Source organism: Leishmania braziliensis, chromosome 10 (genome assembly GCF_000002845.2).
Source record: "Leishmania braziliensis MHOM/BR/75/M2904 complete genome, chromosome 10".
NCBI lineage: Eukaryota > Euglenozoa > Kinetoplastea > Trypanosomatida > Trypanosomatidae > Leishmania > Leishmania braziliensis.
This window is the reverse complement of record NC_009302.2, coordinates 235,340-259,378: the sequence shown is the minus strand read 5'-3', so window position 1 is coordinate 259,378 and position 24,039 is coordinate 235,340. Positions and strand designations below refer to the sequence as shown.

General features: G+C 61.1%; 2 protein-coding genes across 2 annotated transcripts; both read right to left on the bottom strand.

Moving 5' to 3' along the window:
* Positions 1–53: 53 nt before the first annotated feature.
* GPD (glycerol-3-phosphate dehydrogenase [NAD+],glycosomal) lies at positions 54–1,157 on the bottom strand (the record flags this gene model as incomplete). The annotated part of the gene is made up of 1 exon (XM_001562783.1): positions 54–1,157. One exon carries the CDS (start codon positions 1,155–1,157, stop codon positions 54–56), a length of 1,104 nt encoding a protein of 367 aa, XP_001562833.1.
* A 1,509-nt stretch (positions 1,158–2,666) lies between these two features.
* LBRM_10_0630 (conserved hypothetical protein) lies at positions 2,667–22,868 on the bottom strand (the record flags this gene model as incomplete). Its single annotated transcript, XM_001562782.2, has 1 exon — positions 2,667–22,868. One exon carries the CDS (start codon positions 22,866–22,868, stop codon positions 2,667–2,669), a length of 20,202 nt encoding a protein of 6,733 aa, XP_001562832.2.
* Between the last annotated feature and the right edge of the window lie 1,171 nt (positions 22,869–24,039).

The following is a 24,039-nucleotide window of genomic DNA, read 5'->3' as shown; positions in this document are numbered from 1 at the left end:
GCATTCCGTCGGGTCACGGAGGAGGAGTCTGCGTTGTGTCTCCCCCCTTCGCCTTACAGCTTGGAGAGGGTGGCAGACGACTTCTTGAAGAGCGCGGGCAGGCCCTCGTCTTGCAGGCCGCACGACAAGAGGTCTGCGATGGCGTCGCGCGGGTTCTTCTTCTCGTACACAATTTTGTAGATCTCCTTGCAGAGCGGCATCGACACCTTCAGCTGCTGCGCTAAGCGCATCAGAGGCTCCGCCGTCGCCACACCCTCCGCGACGGCTTTGCTCGTGCGTTGGATCTCTTCGATAGACGTGCCCTCACCGAGTCTCTTGCCCACTGTGAAGTTACGTGACAGCTCCGACGAGCACGTCAGCTGGAGGTCGCCGAGGCCGGCGAGACCGAAGACGGCGCTGCCATCGCCGCCCAGCGCGCCCGTCAGATCTCGAATCTCGAGAAGGCCGCGCGTGATGAGGGCAGCGCGCGCGTTGAAACCCATGCCGAGGCCATTCGCCACACCAGAGCCGATGGCCAGCACGTTCTTTACAGCGCTGGCCACCTCGAAGCCGATGGTGTCGGTGGTTGCCCAGCAGACGAAGGTGCGGTCGCCCGTCGTCATGATGCGCTGCAGGCGGCGAGCCTGATTGATGTCGGCGGAGGCGATGCCGACGCACGTGAAGATGCCAGCGGCCACCTCGATGGCGAAGCTGGGGCCTGCAAGCACCGACAGTGGGTAGTCCGCGAAGAACTCGCCAACAATCTGCGCCGGGAACTTCAGCGTCGACCGCTCAATTCCCTTCGTGCACACGAGCACCGGCACGCGCTTCTCCTTCGCGTAGGTGATCAGGTTCCCGCCGCTCTTCTGGAAGAAGCCACGCAGGAACTGGGTCGGGATGACGAAGAGGATGATCTCGGCATCCTTGTACGCCTGCTCCACGTTCGAGGTGAATGTGATGTTCGACGCAAGCTTCACACCCTTGAGGTACATCATGTTCTCGCGCTTCCGATTCACGAGTTGCGCCTCCTCCTCCTTTATGTGCCACACGCACACCTCGCGGCACTTCTTGGCGAGTACCGTCGCCAGCGCCGTGCCGAAGGCACCGGAGCCGAAGACGACGGCCTTCTTCAAGTACAGCAACTCATTCGCGTTAGCCTTTCCGTTCGCGGAGAGCATCTTTTTCCTTACCAGTTTGGGTTGATTTCTAGTTAGGCACGGAGCGGCCGTGTGTGTGTGTGTGTGTCGGCAATAGAGCGACACTCAGGCTGACACGGAGAGAAAGTGCACGCGTGCTGTGATGAGTCACAAGTCTGCGCGGCACGTCTGTTGGTTTATAGATGGGAGTGGTGAAATGGGCGTGTTGCGATACGTCGATGTGCTTTAGGAAAAGGGTTGGGGTCTGCTCTCTGCTTGTCGTTGCACTGGCGGTCTGGTGTGTGCGTGTATGAGGGGCGGAGTTCGAGAGAGAGGCAAGAGGCAAGAGAGGCTAAGTAATGTTGTTAAAGGGTAGGACTGAGAGGAGGGCAGAAAACTCTTTGGGCGGCCGTGCGTGCGCGCGTGTGTTGTCAGTAATGAGCGATGAATGGAGCACGAGGAGTAGGGGAAGGGAGAGGGTAGAGGGTACTAAAGATGCGGACGCAAGGAAGAACAGGCTCATACAGGTGAGGGAGGACGTTGTGAAGCGATGGGGTGTAGCGACGCCAGCACGGATGGTCCATGGAAGAGATCGCACGTACACGCCAGGCGATGCAGTGGGAAAGGCGTCTAGTAACGCCGCAAGACGCCAGACCCGCCGTCAAGGAATTTTCTTCGTCCCCCCTTTTTCGCCTTCTTTGTGTGACGTGAGCGTGTTCGGCGGTCAACACATGCGCGCATGCACGCGCACACTCCATCTCGGAGGGGGAGGGAGGGGGGGGGGGGAATCCACCCACACATACACACACACACACACAGGGGAAAAGTGAAACACACATCGAAACTGTCCGTCAGTACGGCGCGCAAATACCACCGCCTCAGTCGAAAGGAATACAGAAGCGAAAAAGAGAAGCGAAGCGCTCATGACGATATGCACACGGCGCATGTTCCAGCCACGTGTCGTGCCACACCGCGTTCACGGTGATGCGAGAGGAGACAGAGAGGCAGTGAGACTTCGACACGCGGAGAGAGAGGCGAACGCGCAGGCAGCACGGGAACAAAGGGAGGGTTGGCGAGAGACTCGGAGAGGCAGAGGGAGCGGGGGTCGGACGACGACTATCACCACCGCAACAGGATCTAACAAGAGCCATCGCAACAAGAGATTCATCTATGAGGAGGGAGGAGGAGGGGGGGGGAGGGCAGCAACAGCATAAGCACAGAAAGGCACGCATGATTGCACCTCAGCGAGCCGCTGTCACCACACCACACCTGCTCTCTCTTGCACTGCTCTGGTCTTTCCTCATTCTCATCACCGTCGTGCCTCACGGTAATGAAGGCACACACACACACACACACACACACCTGCAGAACGCCGAGGCTCTGAAGCGAACAGGCAAAAAAATAGGAACGAAAGAGAAGAGGGCAAAGGGACGGAGAAGGAGGCGGTGGGGGGGGGAGGGGAGGGGCGTGCGGGTGCGCAGACCCCTCCCCCCTTGAGGCCACACACAAGCACGCCAGCGCAGGGGAGTTACTGCTGCATGGACCCTTTCCTCAAGGCTGCCTTGACGACGATGTGGAGCGCACCATCGGCTTAGATGTGTGGCCTGCCACCATAAAGGGTCCCATCACCTCCTCTGTGGCAGCGTTGTCGCTGAAGCTACGGGGAAAGTTACCAAGGCCCGTGCCTGAGGCATCTACAGTACCAGGGACGCTCAGCCCTGACGTGCTGTGATGAAGGTGTTGGTATGGGCCTGATGAGGGCGCCGGTGCGGCCGTCGTCGACCCCAGCGTAATGGTCGGCTGCGGTTGCAGCGGCAGTGGCGGCAAGTCCTTCGCCACGTCCACTTTCGGCGTGCTGCCTGAGCGCCGAGGGCTCTTCACCAACCCAGAGCTCGCATACGGCCTGGGCACAGTGGCGCTCGGTGGTGGCATGAACGGCAGGGGAGGCGGCGGTGGCGGAGGCACAGACTGCCGGGTCTCTGCTGCACTCGCCCCAGTGAAGGGGCTCGAGTCCGACAAGGGCGGTGGGAGTCGCGCTTCGAGGTCAAGACTAGCGTGCTCTGGCTTTGGGTGATACGGCGGCTGCGGCGGGTTGTTGCTACTTGCGCTGCTACTTCGACGAGAGCGGTGGCGGTGGCGCTTTCGCATGGTTACCGCCGAGGGCACGGCGCCAGTGCTGCTGCTGCCGGAGTGGGTCACGGACGTCGCCGCGCCACGGGTGGTGTGTGACTGTGGTGCGGGTGGAAAGGCATCGCGTGCACCATCGTTATCATGAATGTTTATGCGGATCTGCGTGTTGCTGCTCGGCTGCTGCTGTTGCGGCGGGACCGGGGTCGAAGACAGCGGCGGTGGGGTGTCGGAGGTGACAATAGGCAGGGGCACTGCGGCGGGTGACGACAACGCTGCCGGCGGCGGTCTATCGACAGTGCGGAGCACATACCGGTTGTTCGCACGCGGTGGCATGTACACGCTCGGTATGCCACCACCACCACCAGCGGCTGCCGCCGTGATTACGTTGGTGGTGGCCATTCTGATCGGTGTGTGGTGCACGATGCGGTGCTCCTCACTCACGACCCTGTCCATATTGTCCTTCTCGCAGGGGCAGAAGATGCACCAGAGAAGAATCACCAGCAGCACCAGGAGAATAACGAAGAGGACGACGCCAACGATCAGTAGAATTAAATCGTCCCTCGTCCACCGAGAGTTGGAGGAGCTGCCCGACTCTGGCGTCCACTGCGTCGTCAACAGCGGCTGCAGCGCTGTGCGCGCGTCTTGAGGAGCGAAGCAGATGATGAAGACGGAGTTCGGCACCTCGAAGGTGAGGACGAGCTGATCCGCTGCCGCGCCCCCCGTCGGAGTTGCCTCAGAGAGCACGCTGGTGCAGTTGGAGACGGCCCCGAGCGTGTAGCGGTGTGTTGTCTCAAGTCCAACGCCCGCGAACGTCATACTCACCGTCGCCTTCTGCTTCAGCGTTGGTGGTGCCTCCACGACACCCGTTACATACACTAAGCTACCCATGTACGTCGCGATGATGGTGGTGGATGGCGCGTAGAGAACTTGTATACTAAAGCTCGCTGGCACTGCAACGGCGAGGGTCTCTGTCACGGCACGCCTCGCATACCGTTCCTGCAGCTGCTCGCGCTCCTGTTGCGGCAGCCCCACCGACTTCACCGAGCTCACGGACGACGTCGACGACGGCGGCGGCGGTGCAGTGAGGCTCCAGACAAGACTCGAACCCCACGCCGACGCATTAAAGGACGATACGCTACCTCCATCCGGTAGAAGCACACTGTACTCGCTCTGCAGGCCGTTCACTGGCCCTTGCGCGTTCGCCAGCGTGGCCGTGCACTGCAACGGCTCGGCCGGCGTGTACCACATCATCGACCCCGTCCGGGTTGATGCACACGCCTGCTTCGATGCTGCGGCAGTTGGCACCCCTATCAGGAGGAACGTCTGCGGGCTGTTTACCATCGTCGTCCATGCTGATGTGGCGTCGCTAGTCGAGCTGCCGGCGCCATCCGTGGCGAAGACGGTGCCGGCGACAGAGATTTGCAGGCCGGTCTCCGGTATCACCGTGAAATTGTACCGGCCGTTGACATCGAAGGGGTAGGTGCCAAGGTTCACCGCTGCGCTCGTGCTCACGTCGCCGTTGTAGTAGTTGGTCACTCTCAGGTCCCTCGGCAGGGCCACAATGTTTCGTGCTTGGCTCTGAATCATTGCAATACCTTGGACGTGGCACCTCAGCACCCCACCGACCCGTACCATGTTCGGCATCGGAAGCTGTGTTGAACCGGAGCTGCAGCCGATTGTCGTCAGCGCATTCGGCGACGTTGCCAGCCGCACTATCACGGGAGAGTTTTGCACGGGCAAGCTCTCGTACGGCGGCGTGAGTGAGACTACAATCTCGATGAAGTTCACGAGTCCCGCCACTGAAGATGAGGCTTCCGGTGCGGTGACGGCAAAGCTGTACGTCGGGAGCCCACCGGTCGTGGTGCCGTTCTGCGTCACTGTACCGACGCTGCCGGCGTTCACCCACACCGCAAAGTTGTTCGGTGCATCGCTTGTCAAGGCTGTGATCATGCAGTCAATTGTGTTCGCCGTGGACCCGATCGTGCGGTCAAGGATCCCGACGGGGAGGCACGACACCGCCGCCACAGCCACAACCGGCCCGCCGCCTTCGGCCACCGTGAGCACGCTTGACGTCGCCATCAGCGTGTCACCGCCCTGAAGCGTCACGATCGCCTTCATGACGTAGTTCCCGACGGTCGACACCCGCAGCGCCAAGAATGTGAAGTTGGTGAAGTTCACGTGCGAGTAGGTGGTGCCACCGGCCAGGTAGCCGACTGGTGCAGTGGTGATGCCGTCGCTGAGGTACAGCGTCATGTTCACAGTGCTGTACGGCGCTGACGTGGCGAAGCCCGACTCGTTGAGAAGCGTGATTGTGGGCTGTGCCGTGCACACCAGCAGGGCTGTACAGCCCCCTGGCTGCACTGTGAAGACGGCTTTCACAGCTGTCCGCACGCCAATCGTCAGTTGGGTTGGCATGAGGAGGGGGGTGCTCGACATAGACTTGCGGAAGCAAACCATGTGAATACCCTGTTGCGTCGGTGTCGTGCTGTAGCTGGCATTGGTACCATCTGCGCTGACGGACACCATGGGTATGTAGACAGCAAAGGCGCCGAGGCACACAGTCTCCACTGTCGGCGAGCCTGGGATGCTTCCTACGTACACCAGTGCAGCCAGGTTGGACACAGCCAGCCCGCTTCCGGTGAAGACAATGTCCAGCTGGACACCCACTTCAAGCACTAGGCTTGTGACCTTCATACTGATCACGCTTGGCGACACTGTGAAGGGCGTCGGGGTGATGAGAACAGGGGTTCCCGTCACCGACCCACTGTCGCTGCTGCTCGTCGTGAGGCCGTAGGTGGCGGTGTAGCACAGTACGTAGTCCCCCGTCGTCATGAAGATGAGGTTTCGCGGCATTGCTGTCATGCCCGTGTTATTCTCCGGGCTCGGGTTCATCGAGTTCACGCGCGGGGTGTAGTCTTCGTTTGTACAGATGTCGCTCGGCACCGCCATCGAGGCGGAAAGGCCCACGGCCACCACCACGTCCGTCGTTGACAAGCCACCGCCCGTGAGCACCACCGTGTTAGTGCTTGTCACCGTCATCAAGGGAGGCAGAGTGACGTTCGTTACGGTGCTCGCCAGCACGATTGGGCCAGCGTTGCTGACTGGACCGAAAAGATGCAGAGGCGCCGCTGTGGTGCTCTGCGCGGTATAGCACAGGGCGTACGGGCCAGAGCGCGTCATAATGCCAGTCGTTCTCCACGTGCCACTCGCGACGGTGTACGTCAGCTCGTACCGCAGCGACGCTATCGTCTGTGATTCTGTGCAGGCCACCCACACGTCTCGCATAGTGAGTGGCAACGCCTCAGATGTCATGGCGGCCAGCCACGCCAACGCTGTCGTCCCCTGCGCTGCCGCATCACCGCTACTGGAAAAGGTTAGTGCAACGGTCAAGACGCTTGACACGTACACCGGCATCGGTTGGCCGCTCCAGCTTCGTGGGCTGGCAGGCGTTGCTTCCATCATCGCCACCACACGCGCACACTCGCGCCCTGTGCTTGCGGCACACGTGCCATCCTGGTGTGAGTAGCACGCGTAGTATGTCCCTGCGCTAGGAACGGCTGCTGTGACGGTGGTCACGCCCGTAGACTCACTGTAGCTCAACTCTGTCAAGTACGCATCGTTTGCAGGGGCGCTGACACCGACGCAGTTTGCCGGGCTCGTCACCAGCACTGCCCAGTCCGTTATCGCTGGCAGGACAGTGAGGTTGAAGCTGAACACCTCCTGCGCTGTCACCAACAGTGTCACATTAAGCGGCGGTGGCACACCCTGGCTGAGGGTGATGGTGTTACTCGACAGCACCGACACGGCGTCGTTGCCAGCACTCCAGTAGCACAAGGAAAGGAGCACCGTCGACGGCGATGCCGTGGGGATCGCCGAGTTTTCATTAAACATGTACGTCCATGGCACGCGCAGCTGCGTCGTACCGCTGCAGCTCGACACGACCGACGCCCCGCCTGGGAAGGTGGCCGCCATCCTCGCGCTCGACGACATTATTGCCAACACATTCACGTAGTAGCGCACGTCGTAGCAGTCCTTATCGCTGAAGAAGAGGAGGGCCTCGCCGTCTGTGCAGGACTGCGCGCTTGTGCCGACCAGCGTCCACAACATTGACTCGCCAGAGGAGAGTGCTGTGTTGCTGCCGTTTAACTTTGCCGACGTGGCACCACTGGGGCTCGCCGTCCCGGTGATAGCCAGTACATCCCCAATGACGTGATACTGCCCACCGTACAGCTTGTAGCACACCGAGTACGGCATATTCGTTCCGGCGGGTGACACTCGCCACACATGCTCTGCGTGCGAGCCGTTCGCGTAGAGAGAGTAGTACGTAATCCCCGCGGCCGCCGAGTTCTGCTGACACATTGCGTCGGTAGTGCTACTGCTTGCACTCGCCTGGATCAGCTTGACCATATCTGTCGCTTCAGTCGTCGCCACAAGCCCCCATCCAGCAAAGACGTGCGTCAGCAGCTCGTCTGGCCGGTACACGTTCTGCGCACGAATTGGGTAAAGCGTCATGCTCTTCGGGTTTGGCGTGATCAGCACGACATCGTAGCCCCAAACCACTACGTAGCCGCCTGGCACGTTCGGGGCGGCCACCATGTAGCACATCGTGTAGTTGCCGCGCGTGCCGACGGCGACTTGGAACTCGATCGAGTGCGGCAGCGCGTCGATGCGCGACGGGGCGGCAGTGACGGACGGTGCCTTCTCGGCATCTGTCGGGGCGACACAGTCGACACTTGAGCCGTAGTACAGGACTACAAGATCCTTGGCGGAAAGATCAGACGTGCCTTCGGTAGACGCCGAAAAGTTCAGCGTGAATAGTTCGCCTTCGAGTGTGACGACCGGCGTTTGCGTGACGACGGATGGGTTGCGCTCGTGGATGATGAGGTCGTCGTACACCAACGTCCACACTGTATCTGCCGCAAGCCGGTAGCACACACTGAAGGTGCCGGTCATGCTGGCCGTGAAGTTCAGCGTCGCCGTCGACCCGTCGCTGCTCACTTCCGTCACGGTCCACCCCTGCGACGTGCCAGGGTTGGCGCTGGTTGGCGCGTTCACACTGTAGGCTGCGAACGACGGCGGCGGCACTGAATCCTCGCTACAGTTCATCGACTGCGTGATGAGTTTCGTCCGGTCGTTGCTGCCTAAACCCGTGCCGTAGAAGCGGATGTAGTTCACTTCATTCACCCGCGCCGAGAGTGGCGTTGTCACAAAGTGCGTTGGGTTGGCAGCGAGTATGTTTGACACGCCGTTTGGCACCTCCGACCAGCTACTCCCGCTCAGCTTGTAGCAGCTACGCGTGGTCGTTGTTGAGGCTAGTTCTGGCGCCTGGGCGTGGTAGAGAGTCGTGAAGTGGGTGAGGTCTGAGGTGCCTTGCACCAGTTCTCCAGAGGTGTCCGTGAGGATCCAGCAGGAATCGAGATTTGCCTGCTTGGCCCCGCGATCGCTGCCAGGCGTCAGCACAACGGCATCCGGCGTCGATGTGTCTCTGTCGAACATCACTCTGAGCAGTTGCCCCCGCCGTGGTGTCGAGACGTCGGTGTAGACGTTGGACGGGTTCGTGTTGTACACGCGGAACGGGGCGCCACTGTCCACCACGCCGCACGTTGCGAGCTGGTAGCATGCAATGTAGTACTGCGCCACTGTCGGGTCGTAGTTGCCAACAGTGTACCGAACGTAGCGGCCACCGCTCTCTGCCGCCGAGCCATAGACACCTAGGAACGAGGTGGTAGCGAGGGTGCCGGCGTGCAGCGCGACCGCGCACCGGCCGTCAGTGTAGGCGGAGCTGCTCGACGTTGCCAGTAGCGTTGCACCGTCAAAGGTGCCGTTGAAGACGGGGCCCGGCATGAAGAGCGGCGGCAGCGCGGCGTACGGGTGTAGCGAAGGGGTCACCGAAGAGCTGGCAGAGGTGAAGTTCATGAGCAGCCGCTGGCCAATCTGAACGTAGCGCTGCGGAAGGCTCACGGTGCTTGGTTGGCGGGCTTGGACGGGAAAGAGTGACTTATCTGGGCTGCTGATGTAGTCCAATGGCACGGCGAATTGGTTGCCCGCGGCGTTGGTGTAACACAGTCGTACGGAGTTCGTACCACTGCGGAAGAAGACGGGCGGCATTGCGTAGGTTGTCTGCCCCGCCACCACATCTGAGAGCGCAATGCCGTCGGTCGGCTGGAGTGCGTCACCCACCGTCACAGTCGCTGAGGACGCTGGTAGCAAGCCGCTCGAGAGGAGACATGGCGATGTGCCTGGCACGAGTCGCAAGCGATCTACCGCCGTAAAGACGTACCCGCTGATCACCTGCGTCACTGTCACGGCCATCGCCTGGCCCACATTCCAGCACCCCGTCGCCATCCCGGTCGGGGTGACGTTCGTCACGCTTAGATCGGTGCACGCCGGACTCCAATTTGTGCTTGCGTTGAAGCGGTAGCACAGTTTGTACGTGCCCGGCAGCGGCGCGAAGAACACCGCTGCGACGCTGCCACTGCCGCTGCTCAAGCTGGAGAACGAGCCTGAGTCCACAACAATGGTGAAGACAGCCGCCGCATCGTTTGTGCACCACTCGCTTTGCGGTACGACCCGCACCTCATCCACCGACGGCGACGCCAGGTATTCGAACAGGGCCGTGCCGAGGATTTGGGTTGGGGCGTAGTACATGGCACGCAACGAGCCTCCATTGGCTGTCGTCGAGCCACTTGACCCGCCGTTGTCGCCGTTGGAAGGGCTTAGCGCGCCTGTGATGGAGCAGCGGTCGATGAGAGCCTCTTGTATGCTCAGCACTGGCAGCACCGGCGCCCACGTGCCGGCCGCTAATTTATAGCAAAAGTGGTGTGCGCCGTGACTGGACGCCGTGCCACTAAAAGTTACGAGGGACCTGGTGAGAAACAGCGACGCGTTGGCGCTCAGCACTGCCGCCGGCAGCGTCAGGAAGGCCGTGTCGGGGATGTAGAACATGCTCATGAGCGTCGCCGGGTCCTGACTGTCAATGTAAGACTCGACGCAGTTGTACGGGTCGCCAACGACGGTTATGGTGTCGTGCATGCTCACCACGTCGTCTGGTTGCTGACTCTCCATCGTGAAGGTCAGGTTCAGCGTCTGCATCGCGCGCAGAAAATTCTCCTCGGAGGGGAACGTGGTGAGGCCGAGGTACGGCCGAATCCAAAGCGTGTTGTTCGTCGTCGGCGACGAGGGTACGACTGTTGAGGCAACGCGGCCGTATGAGGTCGACAAATCTGTCAGCGCGCACACCACCAGCGTCGCGGAGTCGAGTGCGTAGTCGTGCTTGAAGGTGTACGTGTATAGGAGATCGCTGACCCGCGTGAGAGTGGCCCCAACTGGCGTGAAGGCTGGGGCGCCGTCGCAGAGCGTCAGCTCATCCACATACCTGACGAGCTTAATGGCGGTCGGCGGGTAGGTCGTCATGGACGCGTTCACCACGAAGTTGAGGGTGATCGTCTGTCCGACGTATGTCGGCTGCGGCCAAGGTGTGAAGCTCTGTGGCGAGCCTGGTGTGCCGGTGATGTAGCACTCGCCTGTGTTCGCGTCGATCTGGCCGCACGTGCACACCGGACCCACCCGCTCCTCATGCACGTAGCAGATTGTGTACTTGTCTGTCGTGACACCCAGCCCAACCGGCCACAGCACCAGGTACGTTGCCGACGTGCTCGTCGTCGACTGCAACTGTGCTGACGCTGGGATGAAGCTTTCGATGTAGCGGTCGTCGCAGTGCAGCGCGGTGGTGGCGTAGAAGGAGAGGCGCCAGCTGTCGCCCGTGACGTTAGTCCCGGGTTCTAGGCGGAACGTCAGCAGCTGCTGTTGGCCTGAGATGAAGGAGTCTTCCTCCACGCACTGGATGGGGCCTGTCGTGATGCTCAGCGAGCCAGGCACCAGTGCTGCCGTGGCGTTGTAGAGGCGATAGCAGAGATTCATGCTGTCCACACGCAGAGAGGCGTTGGCGGCCGTCACGGCTGTGGAGGAGTTCGACAGCAACGCATCCCACTCAAAAAAGATGCAGCCACTGCACATGTACGGGTCCTGACCGCAGCTCACAGTGGACGGCGCTGCCCACACTAGGTCTCTGTCAGAGCTTGGCGTTAAAAGGCTGAGCTCATCGTAGAAGGCTAGGGCGAACTCCTGCCCAATGGTGGGGTAGCCAGAGGCGACGACCCACGACTGCGGTACCAACTCCTCCACCGTGATGGAGCCGGTGGCGAGTGTGCCACCCACCACTCCCCACGCCAGCTCTGTCGCGCTGTAATAGCACACGCGATACATCCCCGTGCTATTGAAGCTGCGGTACAGCAGAGCATCTGTCGAGTCGACCAGAGTCAGCGTCGTCGTGGCGTTGTCCTGCACCGTGACGGCCATAGCAGCGGGGAAGCCATAAATACTCGCGGCCTCCTCGCACGCCTCGTAGGTCGGCGTCGTGATCTTCACCACATCCCCTGCGCTTGACGACACCAGTAGATGGAACGTGAGCGTGACGCTCTGCCCGACGCGCGGTGGATTCGGAGAGATGCCCATGATGGACGGGTTCGCCGGGTTAATGTAGATGCTGGCAGCATCGACGGTGGTGGCCACGTCAGCCCACGGCGTGTTGTCGCTGTTGCGGACGCACAACCGCGCGTGCCCGGATATCTGCCACACCGACACGTCCAGTATCGCCGCTGACGATATAGCTAGCGCCGGCTCTTGCACATCCGCAGCCGTGAAGTTGTGGCACCATGTTCCTGCCCTCGTTGTTTCCGCACTTAGCACCGCGGCGCCGACTGGCGCTGTCAACGCGCCACCAACCAGCTGCAGGTACAAGTGTTGCCCTGCGCGGGGAAGGCTCTGCAGCCCGTTTGCAGGAACCACCGACACCGTCAGCGGCTGCGGCACGCTCAGCGTCAGCGCCTTGCCGACCTCGCGCCACACCGAGCCGTGCTGGTAGCATACGTAGATATCAACGGGGCTCGTCGGCGAAGTGAACTGCGTGACAACCACGTACGCCGTGTCGTTGGAGGTGGCGTCGCCCAGGCGCGCCAGGTAAGGGCTTGAGTTGAACGGGCGCGGCGCACTTCCACACGGCACGTCTGTGAAGACGACCTCGTCACGGGTGACGCTCAGGCCGGTGCCCAGGATGGTGAACTCAACGTACTGCCGCCCGCGCGACACCGACCCAGTCGGCACGTTCGTCAGGTAGCCGGTCGGGTTGCTCTCTGCCACTGCCAGCAGCTGTGGCACCTCTGCCACCGTCGCATTGGAGCGGAGGTAGCACACAGCCGTGTTGTTGCTGCCCACAACAGCGCCGCCTGACATGCTCAGCGTGTACACTGGGTACGCACTTCTGCGGGGTGAGACGAGCGTGGAGTCGACGTCGTCGCACACCGTGTTTGTGAGGCGCGTGAACTGAACGACGTACGCCTCGTCGCCGTCGTGCCCAACATCGGTGTAGCCAAACGTCAGGCTCACATCCAACATGCCCTTCTCCACGACCTCCGGCTGCGTTGCGAACGCCGACGGGTCGGCCGCCTCCATCCGTGTCGTCTGCAGTACATAAGGGACGCCTACGTACTCCAGCTGCGTGGACTGGCGGTAACACAGGAGGTAGGAGAGCGGGAATAGCGTGGAGGTGTTAGGCGGAACACCAGGCCCAAGAGAGGGCACCTGCGCCTTCCACTCACCGATTCCAAGGGATGCGATGGTGCCCGACAGCTCACTTGTGCCCACCACCACACCGCTCGAGTTGATCTCCAGGTTGTCCCAGCAGGTTCGATCTGCCTGCACCAGCATCACGAAGTCACTGCTGCTGAGCGGCGCGCTGGAGGTGTAGTTCGAAAAGTTGTAGTACAGCCGCTGGCCTTGGAACTGCTCTAAGGTGGGCAGCTGCGTCACAGTGCTTGGTGAGTTCATCACCGGAGTGACGAAGTAGCCTGTGCCGCCAATCTGCGCGTAGCCGCTGCCAAGGCGGCGGTAGCAAACCGGGTAGCTCTGTGTATCGCTGAAGCCGACGCGTAGTGAGATGGCGGCGGCGTCGGAGGCGCTCGAGGTTTCGCTTTCGATGGGTTGCGCCGTCGCGTGCACATGGCCGTACGGCACGACAGCCTCCACCTCGTCGAAGCAGCTGCATCCAACGCAAGCGATGTACATCTCGTCTCCCACCTGCGGGTCCGCCACTGTTAGCACAGTCGCGCGGCCGCGCATCGGGGTGTTGCTTGACAGGACACTCGACGGACCACCCTCCAGAACAGGCAGCTCCGGCGACACCTCCGCATAGGCGCCGACGGTCGATACATTGTAGCACACAGTGTAGTTCTGCGCTAGGACTGCGCTACCGACTAGTGCCAGAAGGAACTGGCTCACCATTGCATCGCTGCTGACCGACACAAACGTGCCCGTGACGACGGTGTTACTCGCAACACAGGTGTCACCGGGCCTCACCAGCATCACCGCGTCTGTGGCCATCAGATTCTTGCCGGTGAACGCCAATGTTGGCTGCGTCCCGACGCGCGGGACGAAGTTGACCACGTAGGAGATGGGGTTCGGCTCCAAGACGTAGATGTCAGCCAGACGCGTTAGGTAGCGTCCGAGGCGGCGGTAGCACACGCCAAAGGAGGTGACGACGTTGATGGACTGCGAAAAGGTCACCAGCATCGTAGTCGAGTTCACGTACTGGGTGGTGTGCGAGGTGCCGGACCACTCTGTCGGCGTCAGTGGGCGGTTGCATGTCTCCGCACACGACTGATCGGCAGAGACGATGTACACCTGGTCCGTTGCCAGCAGCCCAGAGCCCATGATTTGAATCAGCACCGGGTACGAGCTCGGCAGGATGACCGGCGGGGAGGTGGTCACCTTGTACGGATTCTTCATGACCACCGTCTGCAGCGAGACTGATATGTTGCGGAAGAGCGTGTCGTACTGCATCTTGAAGCACCAGCTGTAGTGCCCGGTCGCCATCTGACTCCCAAAGGTGAGGTACCAGTTCGAGTATCCGCTACCGTAGCTGTCCAAGAGCGCCAGCTGCGCGCGACCGCCAGAGGCTGTTATGAAAGTGTCCACATCCGTGATGCTGCCGCAGCTGCCGCTGATGGTGTCGTTCAGCACATCAGACGAGACAACGATAAGCACATCCAAGGCACTGAAGGCCACGTTCGGGTACAGCACCATATCGCGGGCTGTCACGTTGAACACGGCCGTCTCGAGCGCGTACATCGGCGAGGCAGGGCACACCGTGGCGGTGAGGAGGTCAGCTGGGTAGACGGAGAAGATGGCGGGTGTGCCATCGTTCCCAGCCACGACTGCAAAGTTGGCTGACGGGCTGCCAGGGGGTAGGTTCACCTTGCGGTAGCACACGTAGTACTCGCCCAGGTACGAGCTTATCTCCGTCTCCGTGCCAGTCGTCGCGTTGAAGACGGTCATCTCACTTGTGCTCAGCGCCGCGATAGGTGTGAGAGTGACACCGGCGTACGCCCCTGTTGTTGCCTCACACGGTCGCCCTGTCAGCCCCTGGGATACTGGAAAGAGTCGCACCTCGTCTGCATTGCCGAGAGAGCCGCCAGCGCTGCTGGAAAAGGACAGCAGCGCGTAGGCGCCGGCCAGTGCGTAGTTCGGCGTGAAGTTGCACGGGTCGCACGGCCCCACCACAAGCGGCGTGGCATGCGTAATGTTTGGCGTCATCGCGGTGGTGTATGGTCCGATATACACGTTATAACTGCCCGCGTAGGGAAGCGAGACGGTGAACTCGCTCGGTCGACTTGCCCCCTTCTGGTAGAACAGCGGTGCCACGTAGCTCACGTTCAGAGCGCACACTGTCACCGGTGTCATCGCAAAGGCCACGCGGTGTACTTCCAGCCCCGCTACCGCCGTCGTGAAGTAGAACGTAAAAGGCTCGAACGGACGCGGTGCCACCCAGCTGGGAAAGGTTGCCGAGGCTTTGCTGCTCGAGTCGCGCAGCGGCCCCACAAACGGGTCTGCTTCCATCGACACCCCTGCAAAGAGGTACGTCGGCGGCAGGGACTGAAGTGGCACTTCCGCCCAGCTCGGTGTCGTTGCCGTTTCTCCTGCGAGCGCGTAGCAGACCGTCACGCTCGCCACCGTGGAGCTGCAGATCTGGTACACGTGCGTGCTGCTATTACTTTGCGCATTTATGTAGCTGATTAGGCCAACGGCGCTGCTATTTTTGGCATTCACCGTGCAGTCAAAACCGCCAGCCCCTGTGCCGCGCTCCACTAGTTTCAGTTGATCTGTGGCCTGCAGTCGCCCTGCCGCGTCGCTGCCGTCGTTGCTGCTGTCGTGGATGTAGAGTGAGAAGACCTGGGTCTCGTACGGTGGTAGCACAGAGAGGCTGTAGTGCGTCGGGTGCGCCGAGCCGACGGTGAACTGATGGATGTCTGCCACCCAGATCCACGTGTTGTTCAACAAGAAGCTCTGGTAGCACAGAATGAAGGTGCCAGTCTCGTTCACGCGGGGATAATAGTGGGCCACAATACCGCTCGGGCTTTCTACGGTGCTGCCTGCTGCGCCGGCTAACTCACTGACGTCGGAGTTCGGGGCGCTCGATGTGCACTGGGTTGTGTAGCTGCCTCCACTGCTCGTGGTGCTGCCGCTGCTGCTCAGCTCGTCCTGCGATACGCGCAAGAGCTTGACGTGGTCTTTGCTGCTCAGTTGGCTGCCCGTAATGGCGATATCCAGGAGTTGACCCAAGTAGGCGGGCGATGGCGTCACTGTGTACTTCTGCGCGCCTGTCAGCCCAGCGGAAAAGAGAAAGCCGCCCGCGGCGTTTGGGACGACGAAGTACTCCGCCTGGCTGAATGTCAGGAAGCACACAAAGTAGTAGCCCGCCGCCAGCAGCGTCGGCTCCACACTTGCGTAAGACGTGTTCGTCGCGGTGAAGCTCGTAAAACGCGTCGTGCCACCGCTTGGCACTGCCGCCCCCGAGCAGTTCGGCATCGCGTCCGTGTCCGTCGCGGTGTATATCTGCGCAACGTTGCCGCTGGCAGAGGCGAAGATGTCGTCGAGGGCCACTAAGCTCATCGTGAAGGCGTGTTGAATGGCAATCAAGCGTGGCACCATGTAGGCAGTCGGGCTCGGGTTGGCCACCGTCAAGGTGGTCAGGGAGACGGAGGCAATGTTAGAGCCGCTGATCTGATAGCAGAGGAGGTACGTCCCCGGCGTGCCAAAGCTGTGCTGCGTGAACATGGGGCTTACCAGGTAAACCTGCAGTGTCCGGTTCACGAGAGTCACGGAGGCCGACGACGCCTCTGACGGAGAGGCGGGGCGGTAGCAGGAGTCGTACTCAATCTCGTCGTTGTCCGTCACGCTACCGGTGCCCTTGTAGGCCACAAAGAAGAACTGCACGACCTTCTCCAGACTGAAGCCAGTGCCGTAGCTCGCCGTTACCATCGTATGCGGCACCCACACCCGCGGCGTCGTCGGCGTCGTCGTAAACGCCGAGACAGCGGCGGCCGATACGCTCAGCACCGCCGGGCTCACATAGAGCCCACCTACCACCTCAAAGTCGTAGTACGCTTCCCAAATCTCACGATTGCTGCGGCGCATGCAGATGTAGTAGCGGCCCACTTTGGCACGGATGCGCAGGTTCAGGTACGGCACCGGCAGGCCGCTAGTCTCGTCTACGATGCCGAGGGGCGCGTAACCGAAATGATCAGGGATCGGGTCAATCATGCCGGCACCTAACAACGCACTGCAGGTGCTGTCCTCCGTGATGCGAACCACGTCGCTCTTCTCGAGGGATGAGGACGAGCTCTGGCCGTTGTCCAGCACCACATTCAGCGCTACGGTCGTGTTGAAGAGTATAAACACGCGTTCGTCCTGCAGAACGTCGAGGTTGTTCACGAGAGACGTGGGGCTGCGGGCGAGGTAGGCGCCACTCGGTGACTGCGTCGGGTACACGACGAGAGTCGCTGGAGGGTTGACGTACACCGGCTGCCCATTTTTCTCGGCTGTGTAGCACACGACGTAGGTACCTTCCAGGAGCACGTTGGGTGGAATGGCCCACTGCGTATTGACGGCGCCCAGTTTCGTCATGGAGCCTTGAGTAACAACAAGGCGGCTCACACTCGTGCTCTCTTCAGTTGCACCGCACAGGTTGGAGTTCGGATCCTCACCATCGACCACCGACACAAGAAACGCAACGTCGGCTGCGGTTAGGTAGTCCGCCTCTTCGTCGTTCCCGTAGAAGGTGATGTTGACTGGTGCGTTCACCTGGGCTTGCTGAGGCAACGTTGTCCACTTGGTCGGCACCTGCGCCATGATGTAAAAGTTCTGGTCGGCAGTGCTGCCGGTGCGCGGGGACGTGGCCGAGGTGCTTTTCTGTCTCTGGTAGCAAACTGTATACTTCTTCCCTCCCGCCGCCATGGTCACGCCGGCAGGCTCGTAGGTGGCGGGGAGGGTGAGAGAGACCGTGGTCGACTCGCTGCTGCTGCCGCTCGCTGACACGACACCGGCCACTAGCACTGTCGCGTTCGCGAAACCGCACTCGTACAAACCGCCGTCGATAATCTGCACCACGTCACCTGCCGCCAGGTCGGCTAAGGCCGGAGCTATGTAGCTGTCGCTGACGCTGCTCGCAGACTCTCTGGAGAACGTCAGAGTCACCACCTGCCCCAACATGACGCTCTTGGGGGCAGAGGTGTACGTGCTTGGCACAGCGTCGTACACAACGACGCTGCTGCTGCCTGCCATGATGTTCGCAGCGCGGGGCGGAGGTGCGACGACGCGGAAGAGCCCAATCGTGGTGTTCATGCAGAGTGCATATGCCCCTGTCTCGACGGTAAGACGACCCTGATACAGGGGCAGTGAGTCGGAAGCACCGCTGTCTGGCACGAGTGAAAGCGTCAGCGCAATCGGGAACGGCTTGAAGCCGCTCGCCACTGACTCAAAGGGCCCGTAGTTGCACTCAGCAACGCTCGTGTCTGCGGAGATGAGCTGCGCGTAGCTCAGCATCACCCCGACTGTGCCCTGGTCGTTGAAGCTGGCGCCGACGATGAGCTCCTCGTACCTAGTCAACACTGCATGCATCGACGTGAAGTTGAGCGGACTCAGAACGTAGTAAAGTGGCGTGCTGAGTATCATTATCGTGGACACCGCCGACTCACCAGTGAAGGTGATGGTCGCCACTTCGGTAGCCGACCCGGAGCGCCAGTAGCACACAGCGTAGCTGCTTGCAGCGCTGGTCGCGCGCAACACGCCGCGCCACTGCGTTCCCGTGGTGTCCACGTATACGGCATTCGCCATGGAGACAGTCATGGCGGCGCCGCTGCAGTCGCCTGCGTGAATGATGAGCACATCCGTGCTCAAAAGGCCAGCACCCTGCACTGTGGCCATAACGTACATGCCGATCGCCAGCGGGTAGCGATCGAACTCCACCGAGAACGGGTTCGAGGCAGCCAGCTCGATTTCAGACGGCGCCGACGCCGACGCCGACGAGGAGGCCGCCAGAGTGACAGGCGCCCAGGAGGTGCCGAAGCGCATGTAGCACAGCTTCAGCAAGCACGACTTCCCGTCCCCCGGGCACAGGTCCGTATCGTTAAGCAGGCCACTGCCGAAGCGCTTACTCTGATTTGACACTACCCACGACACGCCGGTTGAGGTCAGCTGCAGTGGGTACGGCTTCACGCTCGGCTCGAGCCAAGCTGCCAGTGTTCCTTGGCTCTGCACCTCGCCAGTGCGGAGGTCGTGGCAGGTGTACCCCAACTCCGGCAGCAGAAATGCGGTATCGGCGGCGGTGAGCTCCGTGCCGGAGATGTTCAGCGTGTAGTCCATACCTTGATTGGTGTATACGGTGTACCCACTCAGCTCCGTCGGGGCGTAGCTTGACGGGTTCGCGGGGGTCACCGTGAAGGTGCCAGGGATGCGGCGCGATGTGAAGTAGCTGCTGCCGTAGCATACCGTGTAGATGCCCTCCAGAAAGTACTGGTTCGGGTACTGTACCGATCTTGTCGTCAGGCACGAGTCGCTGCTATACGTCCCCGACACCGTTTCCCAGCAGCTCGCGCGCACCCCCGGCACAAGCCGCAGCATCGTGCAGATGCTACACAGCGTTGTCGTCGTCGCGCAGCTGATATTCATGATGACAAACTGCCCAGCGGAGGGGGCGCTTGGTATTGATGTGACTTGCTGAGGATTCGCCGTCGTCACCGTCAGCACAGAGCGCACGTACCTGGTGGAGAAGACGAGGTCACTGTAGGTCGTCTCGCTCGCGAGGCGGTAGCACACGCGGTACGTTCCCTCGACATCCACGACGAACCTGCGCTCAAGGGAGAGCTCGCCGGGGCTCAGGACTGGGTTGCCGATGGCCTGCACGGATGCCTCCTCTGCCGATGACGCGTCATCGCTGGGGCTGTCGGACGAGAGCTGAAAGCACTGCACGTTGCTGGGCACCAAACGCAGCGAGTCTTGAAGCGTTAGCGCACACGCTGTCGTCATACAGCGGCGAGTCGCCGTAATGGTGATCGGTGCACCGACCTGGTTAAGAGGCGCGGCTACGCTGGAGACGGTGTAGTACGACGGGTTCGCCAGGCCCACCATTACACGGCCCATGTAGGTGTCGGCAGACTGCCCAAAGGCGGTGTAGCAGATGATGTAGATGGCACTGTAGTTGTAGTTGCTGAAGCCAAGCGAGGAGGTGTAGATGGTGGTGTCGTCGGTCATGTTTGTCGTCGCCGAGGTGAAGGTGGTGTTGGAGGTGTAGGTGACGCGCGTCCCGGTCGCACACGCCGTCGCGTCGCAGTAACAGTCCGGGTTCGGGCTCGATGACTGAACATATTTGTAGAAGTAGACGACGTCGCTCTTGGCGGACAGGCTTGTGAGGTTGCTGGTGAAGCTGAGCTGGATCGACTGCCCGGCGCGCAAGCTGCTCGTTTCTACGGGGGCCAGCCACTCGAAGGAGGACGGGATCGCTGCTGACACAGTCACCATGCCCGCCATCGTGATGTGCGAGTCGCCGTTGCCGGCCGACCATGAGTAACACAGGTACACGTGCTGACCGTCGTACAGCCTGTCTGCACGGGTGTAGGAGGCCATAGTTAAGGTGCTGCTGCTGCTGCCCTCTATGTCCATCGTGGACACCAGCACTGTCGCCGGCACCTGCGACACGGGCGGGCACACTGCCACGAAGATGCCTTCGCTTGTCGTGTAGGCGGCCAGTAGCGCGCTCGTCTCAACGGCGTATACGATATTCGCCCTCGCGTCCAGGCTTGACCCGCTGAAGGTTGTCTGCAGGGTGCTCATGGCGACTCGCCACGTGCTCGGAGTTTGCGACGCCAGCGTTGGGTTCCGGAAGGTCGTGGTGAAACCGAAGGTGGTGCTGGTCGCCGATGTCTGCGAGGAGGACAGGACCGGCACGTACGTCTTCGAGGTGCTGGAGGTCTCCACACAAACAACATAGCGCACCTCTGCCTCACTCACCTGGATGGAGGCGGTGAGTCCGGCGCTGCCACTTTTCCTAATGGCACCAGTGTAATCGGTGGCAAGCTGCACGTTGGCGCACGCAGCGCGGAGGTCCAAGCCGCACGGTGCTGTCACGCACCTGTCCGGCGCCTGGACCACTTTGATGGCCGTCGGCGTGGTGGTGGTGGAGAGTATCTGGCCTCTTGCGGCGGTGAGGCTTACCGTCGCGGTCTCGCCAACGGTGAGGAGGGTACCGGCGGTGGGGTCGGTGCTGTTGCTCGTGCCAAGGTTTACGATGTTGTACCGCACCGGAAACGCGGAGATGTAGGTGTTCGACGCCGCGCAGCTCGACGACACGGGAGGCCTGCCGTCGCCGCTGCGCGCCACGACCCACATGTCTGACCCCAGGTGACGGTAACAGACCGTGATGCACGTCTCGGCCGATCCGACTAGGGTATACTGGTACGCTACGCTCGGAAGAACTTCCGTGACGGTGTAGATCGCGGCGGATGTCAGAGTGGCGTTTTCGTCCCCGCATGTCCCGCCCGGCGCGATCAGCTGCACCCGGTCGTCCGGGTACAGACCCACGCCCGTGAAGGTCAGTGTCACCGACTGGCCAGCAAACATGGGGTACGGTGTCACGGAATAGGTCGGGTTCCGTGCCTGGAGCGCCACCGTGCCGTTGACTTGAGCAAAGTTCCTCTGTCCTCTGCTGCCACCCTTCAGGTAGCACACGCTCAGCGTCATCGCCCCATTGGTGTCCTCGGGGTCGACCGTGACAGTACACGTTGGGGATGTGGTGCTGCTTCCGTCCATCATGCACGTGAAGTACATGTTACGATTATATGTCCCTGAGCTGCTGCTGCTGCTGCTGCTTGATGAACTTCCACTTCCGTCGCGGTTGCACGGGTTGCCGTCGGGGCTGGAGGAGAGGTAGGCTTCATCTAGGGAGCTGTCGAGACCATCTCCTTGGAAGGTTAGCGTCAGGGTCTCGCCGACGGAGGGGTCCATGGTCGGGCTCGCTATTTTGAATCCGGTTGGCTGCAGAATGTCAATGGTAAAATCCGCCGCCTGATTCGAGGCGGAGAGGTAGGTGGTAGACCACAGGCCGCTGGCAGCGCGCTGGTAGCAGACGCGGCCCACGACCTGCGCTGACACGAGGTCCGGCGCCATAAACGATACCTGCGTTGTGGTCGTGCCGTTGGTGGCCACCGTCAGCTGCAGCACCCCGAGCTCGAGGTTCGGGAGCAGCACCGACGTTTTGGCAGTGCAGGTGTCGCTTCTGCGAATAACTTTGACGGCGTCTTTCGCACTCAGACCGGCGCCGGCGAAGTAGAGGAGGCCGCTCTCGCGCGCCTGCGTACGTTCCGGCATGCGGCTGTACACTCCCGGATCAGCGCTGCCAAAGACGAGAGTGTAGTTGTTGCTGGTGACTGAGGCGGCCGTCACGACAGTGAAGGACATGGCCGTCGCTGATCCACCGCAGCCGGCAGAGGCACTGTGGCAGTACGGCACGCACATGTAGTAGCCGCTAGGGTTGGGGCTGTAGGGGACGGTGAAGCCGCCCTTTACATTCCCGGTGGACTGACCTTGCAGGTTGGAGAGGGGGACGACGCTGGCTGGGGTTGTACTGGCCGCACTTACCATGGCGCACACCGTCACCAGCGTGTTCAGGTCGGTGCAGTCGCTCTGCAGGTTGTCGCTGCCCACGAGGATGGTCCCACATGGCACAAGCAGGATAGTGTAGCTTCCCGAGAGGCCCTGGTTGATCGGGCGACCGCTCTGCACCGCCTGCACGATGGACAGGCTCACAGGCCCCTCGCCGCCATTGGCGCTCGTGGGGGTCATGCTAAAGCTTGTGTAGGTGGAGGGCCACACTGTCAGTGTATCATACGAACCTGGCTCCAAATAGCCGCGCCGCACAAGCGTCGCTGTGTGCCCTGAGTTCGAGAGATAGCACGGGTAGTACGTCTCTCCCACAGTAAACTCAGTCGACGTAACAGTGAAGATAAGGCTGCCAGTAAAGCCACCGCTGCCGGTGGCCGTGACGGTGTAGTAACCGGGGGTGCTCGCGGTAGGGGTGTTATTATACACGCATTGCGTGGTGCTGGACGACAGAACAAAAAAGATCAGGTCGCCAGTGGTGATGCTCGGGTCCTGTGCTAGGGGGTTCGACTCCAAGTTCAGCTGAACTGTTTGGTATAGCGATGCTTCCTGCACGTTGGCTGTAGAGAACGTCATGTTCGCGAGCGCCGGTGTCACTACTGCAAGCGAGGCGCACAGGAGCGCGAGGAGAAGCGCCAGCAATCGACTGTTTCTCTTCCATCCGGCGGCAGGACTTCGGCCCCGCCACGCACTATTGCCATTGAGTGCTGGCGCCATTGTAGTTGCAACTCTCGATACCCAAGTGGGTACCAGCTCACCTGAGCTCTGCGATGCTGGTCACGATGATGGTAGGGCTCGTTTGCCCTTGTCGTAGCCGCTGCTGGTTTGACGTTCTGGGGTTGCTCACACGTCTCACACACAATGCGTGTGATGCTTCACGTGGAGGTGAGCGTGGCCCTTTTTTAGGCTGTTGCGCATCCACAAACGCGTTTGCTGCGCCCCCTTTCCCCCTTCCCCCACCCTTGTCGTCGTTTCCACCAAGACACGCAGGAGCGGCTCCGATAAAAATACACGACGAGAAAATTAACACACACCGACGCGGACGCCGGCAGGCAACCAAGACGAAAGAGGAAGGGGGGAGCGGGAGGGAGGGGGGGGGGAGGAGGAGGCGGTGTGGGTGCCCTGCGTGGACACCCGCCACCTTTTTTGCTGCTGATAAGAAGAGAATATTCTATGGAGTACTCGAGCACCCACACACACACAACACAGTCAGCCAGGAAAGGTGAGAGAAGAGGGCAGACACCGCCACAGAGGAGAAGGGGTGGGTGGGGGATCAGGCGGCCCTTCCTCCTGTGCGGAAGCGTGTGTAGCCTACAAGGTTGCCGTATTGGATGCGCAAGGACAGGCAATGTAATGATTGGCGGAGGTGGTGATGGATAGGAGGGTGCGCGTCTATGCAGTACAGGCCTCGACGATAAGCCGAGCGAGCGAACACACACGTCCTCTTACACACAGTGACAGAACAACAACAACAACAAGAGACGGGCGACAAGAGTTATACCTAAGGACGTTAGTCAACCACAGCGCAAGAGGTGTCCCACCGGAATACCGCTGCGGTGCCGCTGCTGACCCAAAGCCCGCAATAGTTCCACACAATGCGCTTTCGTTTTGTGCTTCTCGTCTCGCTTGCGCTCACCGGTAACACCAAACCAACGAAGAAACACCCGAAGGCCGCATGGGCGTTGTAGGAACGCGCGTTTGCCAGCCTTGACGCACTATCCACCGAGCCAATTTGTATGCTGGGTTT